This window comes from Patiria miniata, unplaced genomic scaffold, assembly GCF_015706575.1.
Source record: "Patiria miniata isolate m_02_andy unplaced genomic scaffold, ASM1570657v1 HiC_scaffold_29, whole genome shotgun sequence".
Classification (NCBI taxonomy): Eukaryota; Metazoa; Echinodermata; class Asteroidea; order Valvatida; family Asterinidae; genus Patiria; species Patiria miniata.
Window position 1 is genome coordinate 14,670,855 of NW_024037068.1, and position 18,659 is coordinate 14,689,513.

At 40.7% G+C, this 18,659-nt stretch overlaps 1 protein-coding gene across 4 annotated transcripts in view; it reads right to left on the reverse strand.

The window, feature by feature from the left end:
• Positions 1–18,659, reverse strand: part of LOC119735477 (microtubule-associated protein futsch-like) — a 42,311-nt gene that overhangs the window by 4,899 nt on the left and 18,753 nt on the right. For 3 of the 4 annotated variants that reach the window (XM_038209182.1, XM_038209180.1, XM_038209183.1), the window contains exons 5-7: positions 8,595–8,783; positions 7,629–8,159; positions 4,922–4,999 (exon numbers count right to left, since the gene is read on the reverse strand). In XM_038209182.1, coding sequence (XP_038065110.1) covers positions 4,922–4,999; positions 7,629–8,159; positions 8,595–8,783 — 798 coding nt within the window. The remainder of the gene's footprint in view (positions 1–4,921; positions 5,000–7,628; positions 8,160–8,594; positions 8,784–18,659) is intronic. The other variant, XM_038209181.1, reaches the window with a different exon arrangement.

Consider the following 18,659-nt stretch of genomic DNA (forward strand, 5'->3'; position numbering starts at 1 on the left):
CTTTCGCTTTTGCGCCGAGTATGAACCGGGCTTAAGAAGAAGGCTATACTCCTGTGGGTGAGAAAATCATGATTAGTGACGATCTTTGATGCAGTGAGATCTTTGCAATGAAATCAATCAATCATGTCATGGCGCTACACATGATTGTCTTCAATAAAAGCATTATGGGAATTCAGCTGCAGTCACTCAGCACAAGTTACTAGCGTATTGAAAGTTTGTTCTAGGCAGGCCATGTATTAGATAGATAGATACATTTTTAAAAATTAAATGCAGATATGTTTGACTGTTGAAGATGGATGCTACCGGTACACATACTATGTATGCCTGGCAACAACACAAAACAAAGAGCTTCTCTGTGTTTAATAATGCATATTGTACGTGTATGGAAATAACAGAGTTTACACTATGAACACAAAATGTGTGAAATCTCTGTGTGGGACAAAGTGTACATTTATTAGTGGATCTGAAAGTCTATCAACCAGCTGTGTGAATTCGTCCCACACAAAGAAATTCCTGATATTTTGGCAATGTATTTCTGGTGAATATAGGGCTGTGCACTTGTTAAGCTGCATTGTTAAGCTGCACTGCATTATTAGAAATAAAAAGTCTAATTTGCTGCAGTCAGAGGATCAGTCAGAAGAGCATGCAAATTTTATGCGAGCTGCGCACCAGCCAATCAGAGTCAACTTTAGACATTGTGATGTGTTCGATCAGAAATGTGGACTACGCTGTTGATTGGTAAATTTGGCTGCCATAAAATTTGCTATACAATGTACAACGGGTTACTGAAGACCAGATGGAAGGCACCCGCTGAATGGTCAGAATCTGGGGGTCAAGACGCAGTTTAGTTTTGCATAATTACACGCTGAATCTGCGCGAATATCATAGACGCTTGTGTGCAAGCGGATATTCCATGGACTACCATATCCCGGCAGAAAATACACGTAGGGATGTTTAAAGAATGAGCTGCATGTATTTTCCATCCTATACACGCTATGGTAATACAGCGTTACACATGTTTTGAAACCCATGGAATAATGCTCATGCTACCCTACAACCTATATGTTCGAATTTTCACAATCAAAACTCCAAATCTGTTAATCACCGACTCAAAAATCACTGTGATCAAATGTTCATGCATGCAAAGGGTTCAACAGTCACACTGCATTTCATGGTGGTGCAATGTTCAAACAACAAATGTGATACGGCGTCATGCAATGAAACAAGCTAGAAAAAGAAGGACAAGCTTATGAACTCTGTGCATGAGCGTAGTAGATGTGCATTTCATCGCCACTCAGGAAAGCTCTGGGACTGGTTTGCATGCATATGACGCAAAGCATACGACTCCTTTTATTCTAAATGTGCACAAACCCAGGATGTCTACGCGTGAGTGTCAGGCGCTGTCACTAATGCATTTAACGGCCAGCAAAGGAGAGTTGGGGGAGACCTAGACTGGTTCTCGATCCATCCACTGCGTATTTTGAATGATCCAAAATACCAGTACATGTAATTGGGGGCGCGGATTAGTCTGGGAGACCATCGCAAGTTAAATTTCAACATACCCGTATTTGCGCACCTACGACGCCTGATGCTCACGCGCGAAGACGCTATTGGCTAAGCTCAAATTGTTGTACCCATTCAGGATAAGTAAGTCTTGCGAACTTCGCGCACAAACCAGTACAGAACGCACACGCGATGTCACGTCCAAGGGGCTCTTAAAAGTGGTAAAAACGCACCCTCTTTTGTTGGCGCACGGACCCATATCCCAGTGGTCCGGCCCTCCCAACTTTCTCTTTTGTAACCGTTGAGGGGGTAAGCGGAGTCCATATAACCCATGCAAACGCAAAGCCACAGTAAGTACACCCTGAACCATGCAAGAAATGTGCAACCTCTAGACACCAAAGCAATAGAAAATGCGTTGGAAAGCCTCCCGTGTGCATGTTGGTGATGCAACTTAAAAACAGGGACAAACGAACCACAACTATTCTGTGTTTTCCTGCGTAGCATCGTCCTCTGCTGGTGCTTCCTCCGTTGCATTTTCCTAAAAACAAGGAGTTGCATGCAAACACAACATGACTACCACTTTTCACAGTACAACAAAATGGACGTGCAGATTTTCCATGGGTGTTCATGCATACATGTATGTGCTCTGTTTGAACTATCTAATGACTGTTGTAATACTACAGGTGTTTTTGTATTTGGTGAGGATGTTGCAATTAAGTACAGTGCAAATACTCACATATCTACATTAACTGAAGTTTATGCCAAATGACTACAGAGTTGTTTGTAGTCAGGTCCATCACAAGTCAATCACAAGTCTCAAGTCAAGTCAATAGCCTGTCTCAAGTGAAGTCAGGGAGCTGTCCCGAATATACTGAATATTCAAATATTTGATCATCAACCAAATATTTGAATTGTTTTTGGCTGGATTGAATATTTAAAAAAAAAAAAAAAAAAAAAAAAAACATTATCATAAAGTTGCGACGCTTTATTTTCAGATGCCACTTTTTTTTTTTATCAACTGCGGTTCATTGTTCTCATCCTTTTAGAAGGTTAAAGCCATTGACAGTTATGAAATACTTAGCTGCAAAATGCTCCAGCGGCCCATAATATCGATCAGCGCATCGCACGCGAGTTTTAACTGGCGCTCTTTGCGTGCAACTTTTGACCGGCGCGGCACGCAGTTGCAGCAAGCACGTATAAAACTTGCTCAGCGAGTTTCGAATATTCGGTCAAGTTTTGAATAATCAAATACTAAATTATTCGAAAATGAACAGCCCTATCAAGTCACAAGTCAAGTCAATATCTATTCAAAGAACTTTGACGAAAGCATTCCTTTGTTAATGCTCATCCTCTGTAATTGTGACTGGACTTGTGATGGACTTGTGACTGGACTTGTAGTAGACTACAACAGTGAACTATGACAAAGGATACAATGACCAGGCCTCGGCATTAACCGAGGCCACCGAGGCCATTGGCCGCTTGCCCTCCCAGTATGGCCGAAGTGCCCCTTAAAAAGTACACACTGTTCGCATGCAAGTTGGCAAGCATGCTCTTTTTATTTTAACATTATTACAAATGAACGGCCTGTCCTTTTTTTTCTCAATGACAAGGCTTGTATGACAGGATACAACGTCATTTGCGATTCTGGATTCCCGTCAATTTCTACATTAAAGTTTACAATTTCTACATTATTATTATTTTTTTTAATCCAAGGTCACATCCAGTGTTTTTTTTTTACAAGTGGCATGGGTGTGTAATCGGTGTCACTTGGATTTTTTTCCCTATAAAATGCATTATGTGCAAATATACTGAATTGATGCCGGCAAAACTACTGTCAATTCTATCTACTGTGTGATACTTCCAATACTCCATGGCTAGGTATTAAATTTTCTACTGTGACTACATTTTCTACTGTGACTAGATATATTTTCTACTGTGACTTTACATGCACCGGTACACGCACATGTTACCGGTATGTATGTTTATGTGTGTGAATTACTACACCCTGAGGACAGACAAAGGGAGAACAACAGATTCTTTGTTGTCCTCAATAGTTCATCTTTTGTTGAAAACGGTCCTCGATCGTGAGTTTGTGTGCTTAGTCTATGGGAGAGTCTTATATAATAAAGACTAAGGGAAAGACAATGCCTTGTCCTCGAGAGTTATGCAAAACACAACTGTGTGCACCTGGATGAGTGTGCCGCGTAAGCTTTCCTCTATTCTAAGCCGTCTGATGCGCAATGATCTATTATCAGAATAGTAAATTTCGTACCGCATCTTTGGTTTTACGGACCATGTGGCCACGGAAGGCTGACTGGATCTTGGTTGCAGCTTCGATCAATTTTGGCCCAGTGGGCCCTTCTGAGGAAGCCGTGTCTTTAGTTTTGCGGACCAAGTGACCACGATAAACAGACTGGATTTTAGTTGCAGCATCGTTCAAATTTTGGTCGCTTGAACTTTCCACGATGGTGTTATCGTTGGTTTTGCGGACCAAGTGACCACGATAAACAGACTGGATTTTAGTTGCAGCATCGTTCAAATTTTGGTCGCTTGAACCTTCCACGATGGCGTCATCGTTGGTTCTACGGATCAAGTGACCGCGATACACTGATTGAATCTTAGTTGCTGCTTCGTTCAAATTTTGGTCAGATGGCCCTTCCAAGATTAGTGGCTGTGGCAATAGGCAAAGGCAATAAAAGTCCATTGAAAATGGTTTACATGAAAAAGTAACAACCTACTTTCTGGTTAAATTTGAGGAAGTAACATACAATACCAGTGTAGCAGTAAGCACAACAACAATGACAGGGGAGTCAGGTTGGCGTAGCGGTACTTTCCTCGCCTTCCACCGCTGTGACCCGGGTTCAAATCCCGCCTGGGCCAATATGTGGATTGGGTTTTCAGTCCCTACCGTGGGTTTTTCCCAGGATATTCTTCTGGGCTTTTCCTCCCACCTCTAAAACTGTAACTTCTTCTCATTGTCTTCTCTCCACAGGTTTCTTCAGGCTTGCGAGCTACAGTGCACAGGGCGCTTTTGAGGAATCCTTTGTTTCATTACCAGAAATGATAAATAATAATAATAAAGTCCGCTTACGGAAATGTGCTCCGAGTACTGATGCAACAAGAGGAATATCTTTACACCCGTATGCATATAAGTCCGTAAATGTACACACTAAATTTAGCACTGTCTTCTGCTATAGGTGAACCAGGTGTTTTTAATGGCTTAATTCAATACTACCAAGTAAAATAGATATTGATCACACACAACAAAGGTTTATAGAAAAATAGGTCTATCATTTCAAGCACAACACTGCCTATAATCAGTCTGTGGTTGATGACTTGTTTGCATCACCCTTATTTGCCCATTTCAAACTGTGATATACAAAGCTCATGAACAAATTGTCCAAGTGCTGTAACTGACCTGTTCTTCAGGGGCTGGGGCTTCCATCTCTTTGCTGTCTTCACTGACGGACTCCTGGGACTTCTTAGCTTGCATACGCTGTTGAAAAAAAAAGGCATAAGTATCGAAGGTATTACATATCTACATGTAGTATGCAAATATAATCATACTGCACTCGTAGTGCGTAAGGAGGAATTAGAACTGGTTATACAGGGTTTTTAAAAAAAAAAGGAAACTCAACTTCAAACAAGTCAGGTGTGTTTACAAACACAAATGCCCCGCAACCGTGACTGTTTCCATGACATAACACCACTCTAACATCAACTTACATGTACCTTGGTCAAATGGAACGTTCATTGACAGCATTAGTGTCTTCTGTAGGTTTTATATGAATTAACCCCTAATCCCTATGATCTCAGAATAAATACAAGATTTCTATTGTTTTAGCCACTGTGACCTTGACCCTTGACCTTTTGACCCCCAATGCGATAGGCTTCTTAGGATTGCCAAGGACAATCCACAAACCAAATTTGAAATTCATATGTAAAGTATTTCTCAAGTTATCGCGCTGACAAAATTTCTATTGTTTCAGCCACTGTGACCTTGACCCTTGACCTTTTGGCCCCAAATGCAAAAGGCTTCTTAGAATTGCCAAGGACAATCCACAAACCAAATTTGAAGTTCATATGTAAAGTATTTCTCAAGTTATCGCGCTGACAAAATTTCTATTGTTTCAGCCACTGTGACCTTGACCCTTGACCTTTTGACCCCCAATGCGATAGGCTTCTTAGGATTGCCAAGGACAATCCACAAACCAAATTTGAAATTCATATGTAAAGTATTTCTCAAGTTATCGCGCTGACAAAATTTCTATTGTTTCAGCCACTGTGACCTTGACCCTTGACCTTTTGGCCCCAAATGCAAAAGGCTTCTTAGAATTGCCAAGGACAATCCACAAACCAAATTTGAAGTTCATATGTAAAGTATTTCTCAAGTTATCGCGCTGACAAAATTTCTATTGTTTCAGCCACTGTGACCTTGACCCTTGACCTTTTGGCCCCGAATGCAAAAGGCTTCTTAGAATTGCCAAGGACAATCCACAAACCAAATTTGAAGTTCATATGTAAAGTATTTCTCAAGTTATCGCGCTGACAAAATTTCTATTGTTTCAGCCACTGTGACCTTGACCTTTCGGCCCCAAATGCAAAAGGCTTCTTAGGATTACCAAGGACAATCCACAAACCAAATTTGAAGTTCATATGTAAAGTATTTCTCAAGTTATCGCGCTGACAAGATTTGTCCGGACACACACACCCACACACACACCCACCCACACACACACCCACACACCCACCCACCCACGGAAGGACAAGGCGGAAACAGTATGCCCCTTCGGCTTCGCCGCGGGGCATAAAAATGAGTATGGACAGACGATACCGGTACGTTTACTGGCTATAAAACTGGTACCATCTGAAAGCGTAATCTCTATGCCTTTCAATGATACCGTGTTTAGGTTTTCTGAGTCATGCATCACTGAGCATCATTGTCTTGAAAACTGGACACAAAAATGCAGTTGGTTCACTTTCATAGAAGAAAAAAACACTGGGCACGGTGTGCCTATTGTTACGAATATGTCTGTGAAATGGCTTGAATGTTAATCCTCAGGAAAATGGCACTTTGTTTTGAACGTGGCTTGGTCAAAACGAGAAATTCATGACAAACAATAAAATCCAGTTTTGAAACCAACCCCACTTGTTTTGGGGTTTCTTTTTATGCACTCGTTTCTTCTTCTTGAATACTTATTCTCATGCACACCATGCCTATTGTGTTTGACATGAAAATGAACCGACTGCAATTTTGCATCAAAATCTCAAGACAATGGCGCTCAGTGATGCATGACCCTGGAAATGTAAACAAGGTATCATTGAAAAGCATAGAGATGATACCAGTTTTATTGCCAGTAAACATTTAGTCTGATCCATACTGGTTCTTCAAAGTTGGGTTTCCTTTCTATTGAAACACCCTGTAGTGTGCTTGGTTCAATGTGCAAGCTTCATGCTGGCTGTGACACTGCAGAGTGATGCTGCTGCTGTTCTATGGGTTCTTCGCATCTGGGCCCTATTTCATGGAGCTGATAAGCTGAAATGTTGCCTAGCAAACTTAGGCTGTGTCCGAATCAACTGGCTGCGGCTGGGAGTAGCACACACGTCTATGGGAAGTGGCTGTAGCCACAAGCCAATGGCTTCCATAGTTGCACTTGTTATTTCCAGCCGCAGCCACAACTTTTGGACATGGCCTTAGGGGTCAGGTACTTTTTTCGCCTTCCATTGCTGTGACCTGGGTTCGATTCCAGCCTGGGCCAACATGTGGATTGGGTTTTCAGTCCCTACCTGATTCCGTGGGTTTTCCCAGAATATTCTTCTGGGAGTTTTCCTCCAATTAACCTAAAAAAACTGTAATTTCTTCTCACTGTCTTCTCTCTACAGATTTCTTCAGGCTTGCGAGCTACAGTGCTTAATGAGCTTTTGAGGAATCCTTGGTTTCATTACCAGAAATAAATAATAATAATTATGTGCTTAGCATCAGTCACAAGTAGTATGTATGTGCGACATTTTAGCTGGTATCCTGTTTTTGCTTAGCAACTATTTTCTGTGCTTTGTAAACGTCTGTCCTAAGCAGCTTTTTTAAAAACGGCCCTGGGGGACTGATTTTGATGTTTCCTTCTCACCCTGAAGCCTCCCTGGATTTTCTGTGCTGCCTGCTGCACTTCTGGATCGCTGAGATCGATATCGATTTCCTCCTCCTCTGGTTTAGGCTCTGCCTCCTGTGCGGGCTCCGCCTCTGGTGCTGGCTCTGCCTCTGGCTCGGCCTCTTGTGTTGGCTCGGCCTCTTGTGTTGGCTCGGCCTCTTGTGTTGGCTCCGCCTCTTGTGTTGGCTCCGCCTCTTGTGTTGGCTCCGCCTCTTGTGTTGGCTCTGCCTCTTGTGTTGGCTCCGCCTCTTGTGTTGGCTCCGCCTCTTGTGTTGGCTCTGCTTCTTGTGTTGACTCCTCCTCCTTAGCTGGCTCTGCTTCTTGTGTTGGCTCGGCCTCCTGTTTTGGCTCTGCCTCTTGTGTTGGCTCCGCCTCTTGTGTTGGCTCCGCCTCTTGTGCTGGCTCCTCTTCCTTAGCTGGCTCTGCTTCTTGTGTTGGCTCCTCCTCTTTTGCTGGCTCTGCTTCTTGTGCTGGTTCTGCCTCCTGCACTGGCTCTGCCTCCTCAGCAGTCTAAAGGAACCCATCAAGGAAAAATATATAACTGACCACCCGAAGTTCCCTTTATTATTAAAAGGGTAGTTCATTAGCTTTTTGTTAATATTTGCTTCTCTTCAGTCTGGGATGACCGAGCACCACTGATCTCAAAACAAAGGCCAAAAATACCCTCTGTTTCCAAGTTTGCTAACTCAGTGGTAAATTAAGCTAGCCAAAGAATTCACTTTCGCTCTGGACAAGTGTGTTGAAGGGGGGGGGGGGGAATTTTGGATATGTTGAAGCTTATTATTGACCCTTTTTTTTTTAGACGATCTTGTGTTTTTTATACACCTGTATACTGTACATTATTGAACTTTGGGGAACATGTACTTGGAACCACAAAGGCTCCTTAAAAAATTTTAAGTAAGTTTGGGTTCCAGAACGATTCTCATTTTGTACATAACACGCTACCTTTGCTTGCTCGGGCTGTGCCTCCTCTGATACCGTCTCGGCAGGGGCAGCGGGTTGCTCTGTCTCTTCCTCCTGGGTTGCGACCTGGGTTGTGTCCTGGGCTGTGTCCTGTGGTTCTGCGGGGGCCTCAGGCTCTGCGGCTGGTTCTGGTTCTGCTACAGGCTCGGCGACTGTTTCTGATGGTGGTTCCTGGGGATGCCAATAATAAATGGAATTCTAATCACAAAATCTCCCCTACATGCATTAAAAATACATTCATACATGTACATAAGACTGTTTACCCATTCCTACTGGTCCAGAGCCTGCCACATGGCAGGTTTTTAACGGTTGTTAAAGACCGGCTGGCCGGTCTGAAACACATTTGCAGTGTCACCTGAAATTTAGATTCCTACGAAATCCAGTGCCTTTCACCGTTCAACGTTAAAAATCCTCACGTAGGCATACATGTACATTGTACATGTATGCAACACTACCAGTGAGTCAGTATTTCATAGTCCTAATTAATTCAATACACCGGCACAGCTGTGTTCTGCACCACATCGCGCAGTACACTCAACGCGAGCGCCAATCTTAGGAGTTGTTTACAACTTTTTGCGAGATGGACATCCCATAATTTAGCTAGAGGGATGTTTCGAAAACATGCAGTAAATTGAACAAAATTGTCGGAAATTTATAATTTTTGACTTGCATTGACTTTTGGACTAAAAAGTCAAAGACTCCAACCGGTCTTAAACAGAGTGTTTAAAACCAGCCAAGCACACAAAACTGTAAACCAAGTAAAAAATAAACAGCTTTCTCGTCCCCGCCTGCTTCCTTTTTTTTTTACCATACACTTGACTTTTTATTTATTTCCAGTAAAATAGTTCCTGTGAACATTTGTATTGTGTACATGTGCAAACTGTTCAAAAGCTGGTAGAATGGGCGAAGGCTTATTTCGACAAAAGAGTCAAGAAAATAGAAGAATCCATCTGCCAATTTGGAAAAAATAAAAAAGGGCCTCATCCATCCTTTTTTTGAAGAAGCGTGGACAAGAACATTTTTTTATTTGGCCTTATTCTTTAATTTCGTCGCACTGAAACTTGAGGTCTATAAAGAGAGTAATGACAATGTAATACCCCATACATGTATATGTAGAAGCCTGCAAAATGCATTGAAATTTGTCAAAATAAATAAGTTTTATGGAAATGAGTGGTTAAACAAAAAAATATTAGCAATTTACCACGAGATCTCCACAAATCAATGTAGCATCTCTGTGCGAAGCATTACAGATAATTTTATACGTATGTTTACATGTATACTGTCCATATAAAAGTCATGTACATGTATCACCACTCCATAATGCCAACATACATATTGTAATTTTCAAATCAAGAAATGTTATTGTCACCTACAAAAGATGGTACAATGGTACAATGTTTTTTTTCCCATAGAGCACCATGCACATTATATTATCCCTTTCAGCTAAATGCCTTTTCTGAATACTGTCCACTCGTTTTTCCTCATCCAGAGAAAGACATCAAAGAGACAGGTGCAAATTCCGGCGATCACGGCGTAAGCGTCAAACACGATCATTCCCTGTCAGAGCACAAGGCATGCAGTGTCGTCATAGCAGCCGATACGACAATCTTAATGTAATTATATATTGTGCTTATCTGTCAGTGGGCAGCCAATGCCAGCTGAGTTCAGGGTCGTTCCATGAGAGAGATTCTCTCTTGACATGTTTTATGTACCGTAGTGTGAGAGACTTCGGAAAGCTTTTTCTTTCTTGATACATCTGGTGCTAAATGCTTCCAGCTGTGGAATTACTTTACATTGTGTGAGCAAATAAAGTGTAAAAAGCAATTTTAGTGCTGAAAAGAAATCTGTGTGGTACTATTTACTCTCTCTGTGGTGAAATTGTGCTTTTTACGGTTTCACGTCTCGCAGTTTGTTACTGATGGACATGTGAAACCAAAACATGATGGTTGACAGTAAACTTGGAAAATGTTCACTTTTTTGCATGCATGTTATTTTTTTTTTCGAACTTAATTTTTTTTTTTTTAAAGATGAGTGATTAGATGCTCGACAATCTTTGCAAGGCAAGGGAGGATCATGTTATAGGTGGGGGGGGGGGGGGGATAACCGGTACGTCAGCTGATGAAAAACACTTATTTATTTGCACACCAGTTTTTATCGGTTGCAAGGAGTTACCATTCGACACTCTGGACTAAAATACATTTGAGTTTCATGAAAATGAGTCATGGAGCCAGATAAGGCAATTGCTGTAAAAAAATTCAAAAATGTCCGCACTCCCTAAACATGTAACACGCGATCCCTGTTTTGTAATGTGCTACTTTGTGCAAGCTCATGACTGAATTGATGCTTTAACTTAAGTGTGAATCATGGAAAACAAATCACAAAGATCAAGAGAGTTTTGAATCCAGAAATTCTTCACATTGCTGTGGCCTCATGGTTAAGGGCACTGGATTCGTGGTCTGTGGGTAAAGCTGCGGGTTGTGGGTTCGAGTCCAGCCCGGGTCATGGTGCGAGTGCCCTTGGGCAAGGCACTTTGTGAGGGCAGAGATGGTTACTGTGATTGAGCTTGCTTGCGCCTAACAGGCAGCATCGAGCTGTATACTCCCCAGGGAGCTGAGATGGTATTTGGAATGTTTCATTGGCCCAATGATCAGGGGTTATAATAATACTGTAAGCACTGTGATTTAGTTTACTAATAAGAGCGTTCTTAAATGCAGATTATTATTATTACTGCGAAAAAAGTAAGAAGAAGAAACCTAGCAAATTGTAATTTTAATAAATCAATTTGGCTGACTTGACAACTCTGTGGATAATTATTTAAGCAGTCACCCAGAACATTGTTGTGAATGTGATGCATCTTATAACTCCCAGTCCAACTACTTCCAATTTTCCACTCTCGTGCCTCCCTTCCCCCACCCCTCCCCTCTCCCCCCCCCCCCCGGACCGTTTACAGAAGTCTGCCAGAAGCTGAGAAAGCTAGAGCTCAGATATTCATGGGTTGGTGTGGCAATTCACGGCTAGGTGTCCGAGGCCAATCAAGGGTGGAATGGATACGCCACAGACGGACGGACGCTGGAAACACTGCCCTCCATCCCACTGAAATTGAAGGACGGCCCCAAAAAAATTCAGTGCTCTCAACTTCTTCCAGCTGAGTCTTATTGTGTTTCCTGGGATTCAATTCCCCACCATCTTTTCCATCGGTCTATGGTACACATGTACATTTGATTTTGGATCATCAGGGTCTACATGTACATGTATACAGTGTTTATAATTTCTTTTGGCTGCTATGTACAACAGTTGTGTTTTTAAAAGTAACAGCCGTCATCCACTGTGTTTAAGTAACTGCTTTTGGAAGCCAGGATCGAGAGAGCAGGATTCTAAAGGGAACAAATGGCGTATAAATTGCGTTTCGGGAATACAATGTACACGTATACTCTTCATTTTAACAGAAAGTTGGCATCACGTGACCACGACATTCAATTTTGTATTTAAAACTAATGTCACATGGTCTACACAGTAAACAGGAAAGTTATGCGACTGTATACAGGTATAGTACTAAAAATTGTAGTCATCTAAAGCACTGGTATTCCACAGTGCAATTTTTTTGGTGAACATACATTTACAAATATATGGAGACTATATTCCAATTTTATAGCTCCATGATTCCAGGTACCGGTAGGCCTATATTGTGTCACTTTTCATGAACCAATTTGGGATTTGAGTTTAATAGTGAGCATGCTTATTAAACTGATAGTTCACTTTTATTGTCTTTTTTTAATTTTTTTTTTTTTTTATCTTTCTGTACCCACACTCGCAGTTTATCTCTTTTTGGGGGGGGGGGGGCAAAATCTGCTTGGCCACTGGTTTATATCTGAGGAAGAAACAATTCTGTTATTTTCCGCTGAAGCAGACTTCATCTAAATTCAATTTGTTGTTCAAAAGACCCAATTTCCTTCGTGCTCACAACATGGCTAGGGGCAAAATCGATCAATCCTTTGTTTATTAATTCTCATGTGCATGTATAATGCAACCCTGTATGTCGCCTGCAGACATAAACATGTTTATTTTACACAACACAGCTATAGTCACGGCCACTTCACGGCTTAGTTTCAATTTCAAATAACTGTGTAAGTGGTGAGGGTGGCTCTACGCCCCTATGGCATCAATTTCAAGTACATGTAAGATAGATTTTTTGAATAAACATATTTTTTTGCTCCAGGCCTTTTCACACTTTTTTCTTTACTCCTTTATTTTTTTCAAAGACGACTTTGAAGTACGAATAGGTAAACATTTCCGGGGGAGGGAAAGGGGGGGGATTAAAGATTCCATGAAAGAACAGGAAGAATGGACAGGCACTGACAGCGACGGCACTAAAAAAAAGAATCGCAGAGATGAAAAGAAGTGCCGTAAGGCTACACCGACCAACTAGAGAGATGAATGGACTCGGTTTTTATCGAAAGTCAAAAGGAACATTGTACTGAGTAATTTGAGGAAATGCAAGCCATGTACAAAACGTAGCGAGCAATAACGGATCTGTAAAGAATTGTCTGTTTGGTTCTGAAATTTAATCTGCAAAGTGCTGGCATGTACTTTACAGTGTCTTATATTGGGTCTCTTTTTATTACGAAGAATGGTCTATTTAGAGAGTGACATCACGCAATATTTTATGTGAAAAAAAAAATTCAGAAAAAGGACACATATACCGGTACATGTGGGCATCTTTGCTGTTAAATATCCTGTATTATTCCAAAGCGTATTGTGGTATCATAGTAGCGCTTTTTAGCAAAGTCTGAATGCGCTTGACACTTATTACTCATGTTCATCAGGCCATGATCGAGGCCAGTTTTCTACAGCAGCTTGAAGTCAGTGCGATCTGGGGTCTACCCTCAAAAGTATCCATTTATACTCATGGAAAGAGAGACACAATTGCAGCAAAAAAAGTCTTGTCATAACAATACCAAATTTCGCCTTGTTCTCTGTCATGTTCATGACACGAGTCTGATACCATTGGGCATGTTGGACCACTGTGCTCTGCATATGAATACACATTGATTTGTCTTTTGCTCATTTTTCAAGAATTCAACAAGGCAATAATTGTACGCAAATCTTGTAAAAGGCAATCTTGGAGTTCTAAAGTTGATTTTAATTATTACACTATACAGTACCGGTAGCTCAGGTGCAACATACCAGTACGTGTACCAAATATTTGAACATGCTTTCATTTGAAAACTAAGGGAGTCTGACGTTTTGAACCTGGTAGGATCATCTACAAAAATGCAAAATCTAACGGTACATGTACATGTACACTGAAACATGTGTTATTCTTGCCCTTGAAAAAGTTTCTGCCATTACCGAAATGGGGGGCACTTTGACTTTTATGATTTGTATGTTCAGGTCTATCCAGTCAGTTAACAGTTTCCAGGAGTTTTGTTAATTTTTCAAGTTTCCATTTTTGGTAATTACACAACAGTTATAACAGGAACCCCATCTGGTTCTACATTACACAGTGGTTTAAAACCATATGTGACCCAGACATCAGTACATTTAAGGATAATAAACGGTCAAAATTCATATAAAACACACGAAGCATGTTCAAAAGCCATCTCTGGGTTTAGAAAACTAGGTTGGAAATTATATAAAACGTAACTCGCCAATTTTGTCAAAAATCCGGAGCAAAATTCTAAAGAGGGCGCTACTTATGCATAGCCCCCTCTTGCGACAATTTCTGCATTCATATTTTTCACACGTCCATACGGCTTATTACCGGCGCGGTATTGACACATTTTTTTCCTCGTTAATTTTTGTTTTACTGGATGAAATAAAGATTATACCAGGTTGCAAATTTACGGTTCTAAGGTAGTGATTTTGTGGTATTATTTTACATTATGTGTTGGTTTGTGACCCAAAATACTACTTAAATAGTAATCAATTTTCCCCAAGATATTTCTACCGTCCTTTAAAAACCTTTCATAATAAAATGCTGAATGTAGTAATCAGTTGTTGAGTATTAGATTGATTCAATCTTCGTGAATTGAATGGAATACCTGCTGGTACTATTTGTGACTTATTGAAGGAAGAAATTAAACAGGTCATCTTCGGTGTTCACTCTTTGGACAGGAAACTTGCGGAGTACTGGATCTGCTTTTAACCAAAGACGATGAAATACGTCACTTAGATTGTCCTCTTGTGTGGTTTCCTGGATAGCTGTTCCCTGTACTTCCGAATGTTTTTTTGTGTGTTATTTTCAAGCGCCTCTTCGGAAAGTGTTCCCAGGCCATGGCTTTTGTTCGCTGCGACCAACTCGCACTATGTGCAAGAAGCTGGTGCACTGAGCACGTAAATCTGAAGCTTGGAAACTTCTCTAGGGAGCATCCTGCTTGTGTCTTTGCAAAGCGTATCTAATTTTTCGGAGTTGACAAATTCTGTAGATGACACCAGACGGAGAATTATCGACATATTCGACACGATCTGTGAAAGTTTTGCTCTGTCTTGACCTCTTTCCGGTACACATTCCATCAGGACAAAAAGGAATGGACGGCCGTCGATGTCAACAAAAATATTCTAAGAAATATTAAGATCTCTATTTTCAATTAATCCTGAAGAAGTCTGGTTTAAATCACAATGACAGCTCCGGTCTGGAGTTGGTTGCAGAGTCCTTGAATATCGGGTTTCCCTGGGTCGGGAAAACACGTCTGGTTGGCTGAGATGGTCTTTACTTTTCCCCTGTGTTTTCCTTTGCCCGAAAAATAAATTGCAACCCGTGTCGATTGTCAAAGAAAAAAAATTCGAAAAACCACGTTTCTCTGTCATTGTTTTTGCGAAATTTTCTTAAATAACCTACCCTACAATCCATGCAATCGATAGTAAATATGCGTACTTTATTGTAAATGCACGAAATACTTCGCTTTCGTCGCAAAAGTCTCCTCTCTGTATGCAAACACGACGCGATGCGGACGTACAAACTAACTGGGAAGTATTGCTCGATTTTGCTGACCATGCGTATCAACAGAGGGCGCAATTTCGCGCACGAGGCGATATTTCTTTCGAATTTCTGTCGAAAACACCGTTCAGAAATTCGTCTTGTACGGCCAAAAGGAACATTTCCGATAATTTTCCGCGATTTAATATTGACAAGGAATGTTTAGTCATTCAAAATATTACCAATTTATGACATTTTACGGTGGGTACTAGAAGGTACTCTTCAAAATGTGCGATCGTAAATGTATGAAAATATTACATTTTGTTCCATTTTAGTCGATTTTTTCAATGTTTTGTTTCAGTGTCATCCAATAATTGGTCCATATTATACTATACACCATTCGAATGGGTATGAGATGGGCAATATTAAAAGCAATATTAAAATTGAAAACGAGCCTTTATATGCTTTGGCAAACACGTTATATTTAAACAAGATATGAATCCTTTATTTCATTTAACTTACACATCAATGTACATAACAATTGTTATATCTCTAAAACAGTGCATTAAATTTGAAAATAGTTTTTTTTATACTAAAAACTTGATTTTCAGACTCCAATCGAAGGTTTTTTTTACTAAAATTAAAAAAAAAAGTGGACCCGATGTCTGGGTCTTAAACCACTGTGCATTATGTTATTTCTTTCCATTGTCCAGACCGTAATGTGTGATTCTGTGCACTAATGGTCAGTGGGTGTGTGGATAATTGCGATGATACCAATATACTGCAGGTGTTTTCCAATCAATGAATAATAGTATGGAAATGGACAAGAATTCCAAGAGAAAGGAATCAAATTCATCAATTTAATTAACCTGAGCGTTGCTACCAGCTGTGCCCATTGGAGCCAAATTGTAAAAACTGTCAAAAAGGTTAATTATCATCCAGGGGCGTTGTAACGTAGAATACATGTATCGGCAAATATTCAGCAGTTTAAACCTCAACTGGTCTTGCAGAGTCAAAAAAAAAAAAGCGCAACCCAAATGTCGGGACTTCTGTTTTTAGTCAAGTTCTGCATACAGCACTTCCAAAATCTAGGATATGAAAGCCCAATTCATAAGCTTTCTTTTAGTACAAGAATCATTCATATCACTCATGTACTTTTCAAGTTACAGAGTTTTAAACACAACCACCGTTTTAAAGTTTTGTCCACGGATCATGAAAACAATTCACATACGGATAGTGTGTAAATTGTTTTCGTTTTGCTGAAAGAACTCACACTGTTTGTGATCCATGGACAGAACTTTAAAACACTGGTTGTGTTTAAAATTCCGTAACTTGGAAAGTACCTTTACTAGTGATTTGAATGATTCTTGAACTAAAAGAAAGCTTATGAATTGGGCTTTCATATCCTTGATTTTGAAAGTGCTACATGCAGAACTTCACTAAAACAGAAGTCCTGATATTTGGGTTTCGTTTTTTTTTTTTTTACTTACCCTGTAGTTTGTAGACTGCTCATCACATTACAGAAGCTTAGACTGCAAGACCAGTTGAGGTTTTAAACTGCTAAATATTTGCAGCCCCTGGGTGATTTGGGTTTCGCTTTTTTTGACTCACCCTGTATACGTGTAAACATAACATTTGGCACAACACATCTCCCAAAGTTTGTTTTGAAAAGCCAAATTGTACAGCCACTGCCTTATTTGCCATTTAACAAAACAGGGTTAATTTGCGGTACCTTCCAAATTAATTCTGACTCCTCCCTCTGAACATTTCATTGAAAATTCCATTATATCATAAACCCTATTCAGTCCTGAATCCTCAAATTTTAATTAAATTTTTCAAAAACCCCAGGGAGTTAAGGCTTGTTCATACTTCATGCGAATGCAATGCAAATATGACGTCATGTCGTACTTGCTGCGAAATTCGCCAGAGTTGAAATGTGTTCAACTTTTGCGAATTCGCAGCGTGAAAAGTTGCCCTGACGTCACAAATTCACGTTCGCGCTCGCTTTCGCGCCGATTGTGAACCAGGCTTTTAGTGTTCATAAAAATTCACTAAAATGGTTGCCATACCCATGGAGCTATAAAAGCTCCATGCCATACCACAGTTGGTGTCTCACTGCATAAGTTCATGCAAACATTCCATTGAAAATTCCATTTTGTTTTGGGGCCTAATAATTGCACGACAAGTCACCAACAACTGAAAAATCCTTAGTTTCAAAATCCCAAAGTGGCACTAACAGGTTTCCAGTCTTACCTTGACAAAAGCCGACGCATCAAATGACAATCCTCCAAGAAAAAAAACAAGACTAAACAAACAAGAGCTCTAGCAAACGTTCTGCTTTGAATTGTCCGTCCACCCACGACCACTGCGTGCACTCAAATGCCACACGTCAATTGTTGTGCTGCCGGCACCAACAGGCCTGGCCGCCACTTAATTCTGTTATGTCAGCGCGGCCTGGCGTATTCAATCTACCAAATATGTATCTAAATCCACTGTGTGCCCCCAGGGGAAAACAAACTGATGAAGCCCAGCCGAGCCAATCGACCAGTTATGGATCCACCGAGCTGCGTAATACACACACCGTGGCTATAAAGTGGCTAAATTTTTAATTAAAAAAATAGAAGGGGCTGCTGTCAGGATGGGGTACCAGTATATGTGAAGAGAGATGATATGCGATCAATATGACTTTGTGCTTTTGATAGAAATGGAGTTCTGTTATTGTTGGGGGTGCAAAGCTTATTGGTGTCATGGTAAATACAGCCAGGGGATATGCAGTGTCGGTGGGTGTTCGTGTGGAAAATATGGCCTGGTTTCTATACTGGAAAATCAATGGAACTTAATTAACAGAGACACTTTTCCTGTGTGTCATCCTTAGACCGTAGCAAAATGTAGGTCTCTGGAACTAGGTTAGTGGAATCTTCATGAACGCATGATTTACATGGATGGACATACAGCAAATCTGGGCACGTGATCACTGTATGCTCACGGGGCCCCCTTCAATGGAGAAACCATTGTGCATGCTATTGTACAAAGCAACTGCCCTGTGACAGATTGTCTCAACAATAGCTACTATTATAACACCTCACCCACATATTCTGTGTCTTGATTGGCCGAGAGCGAGTCACATGGTA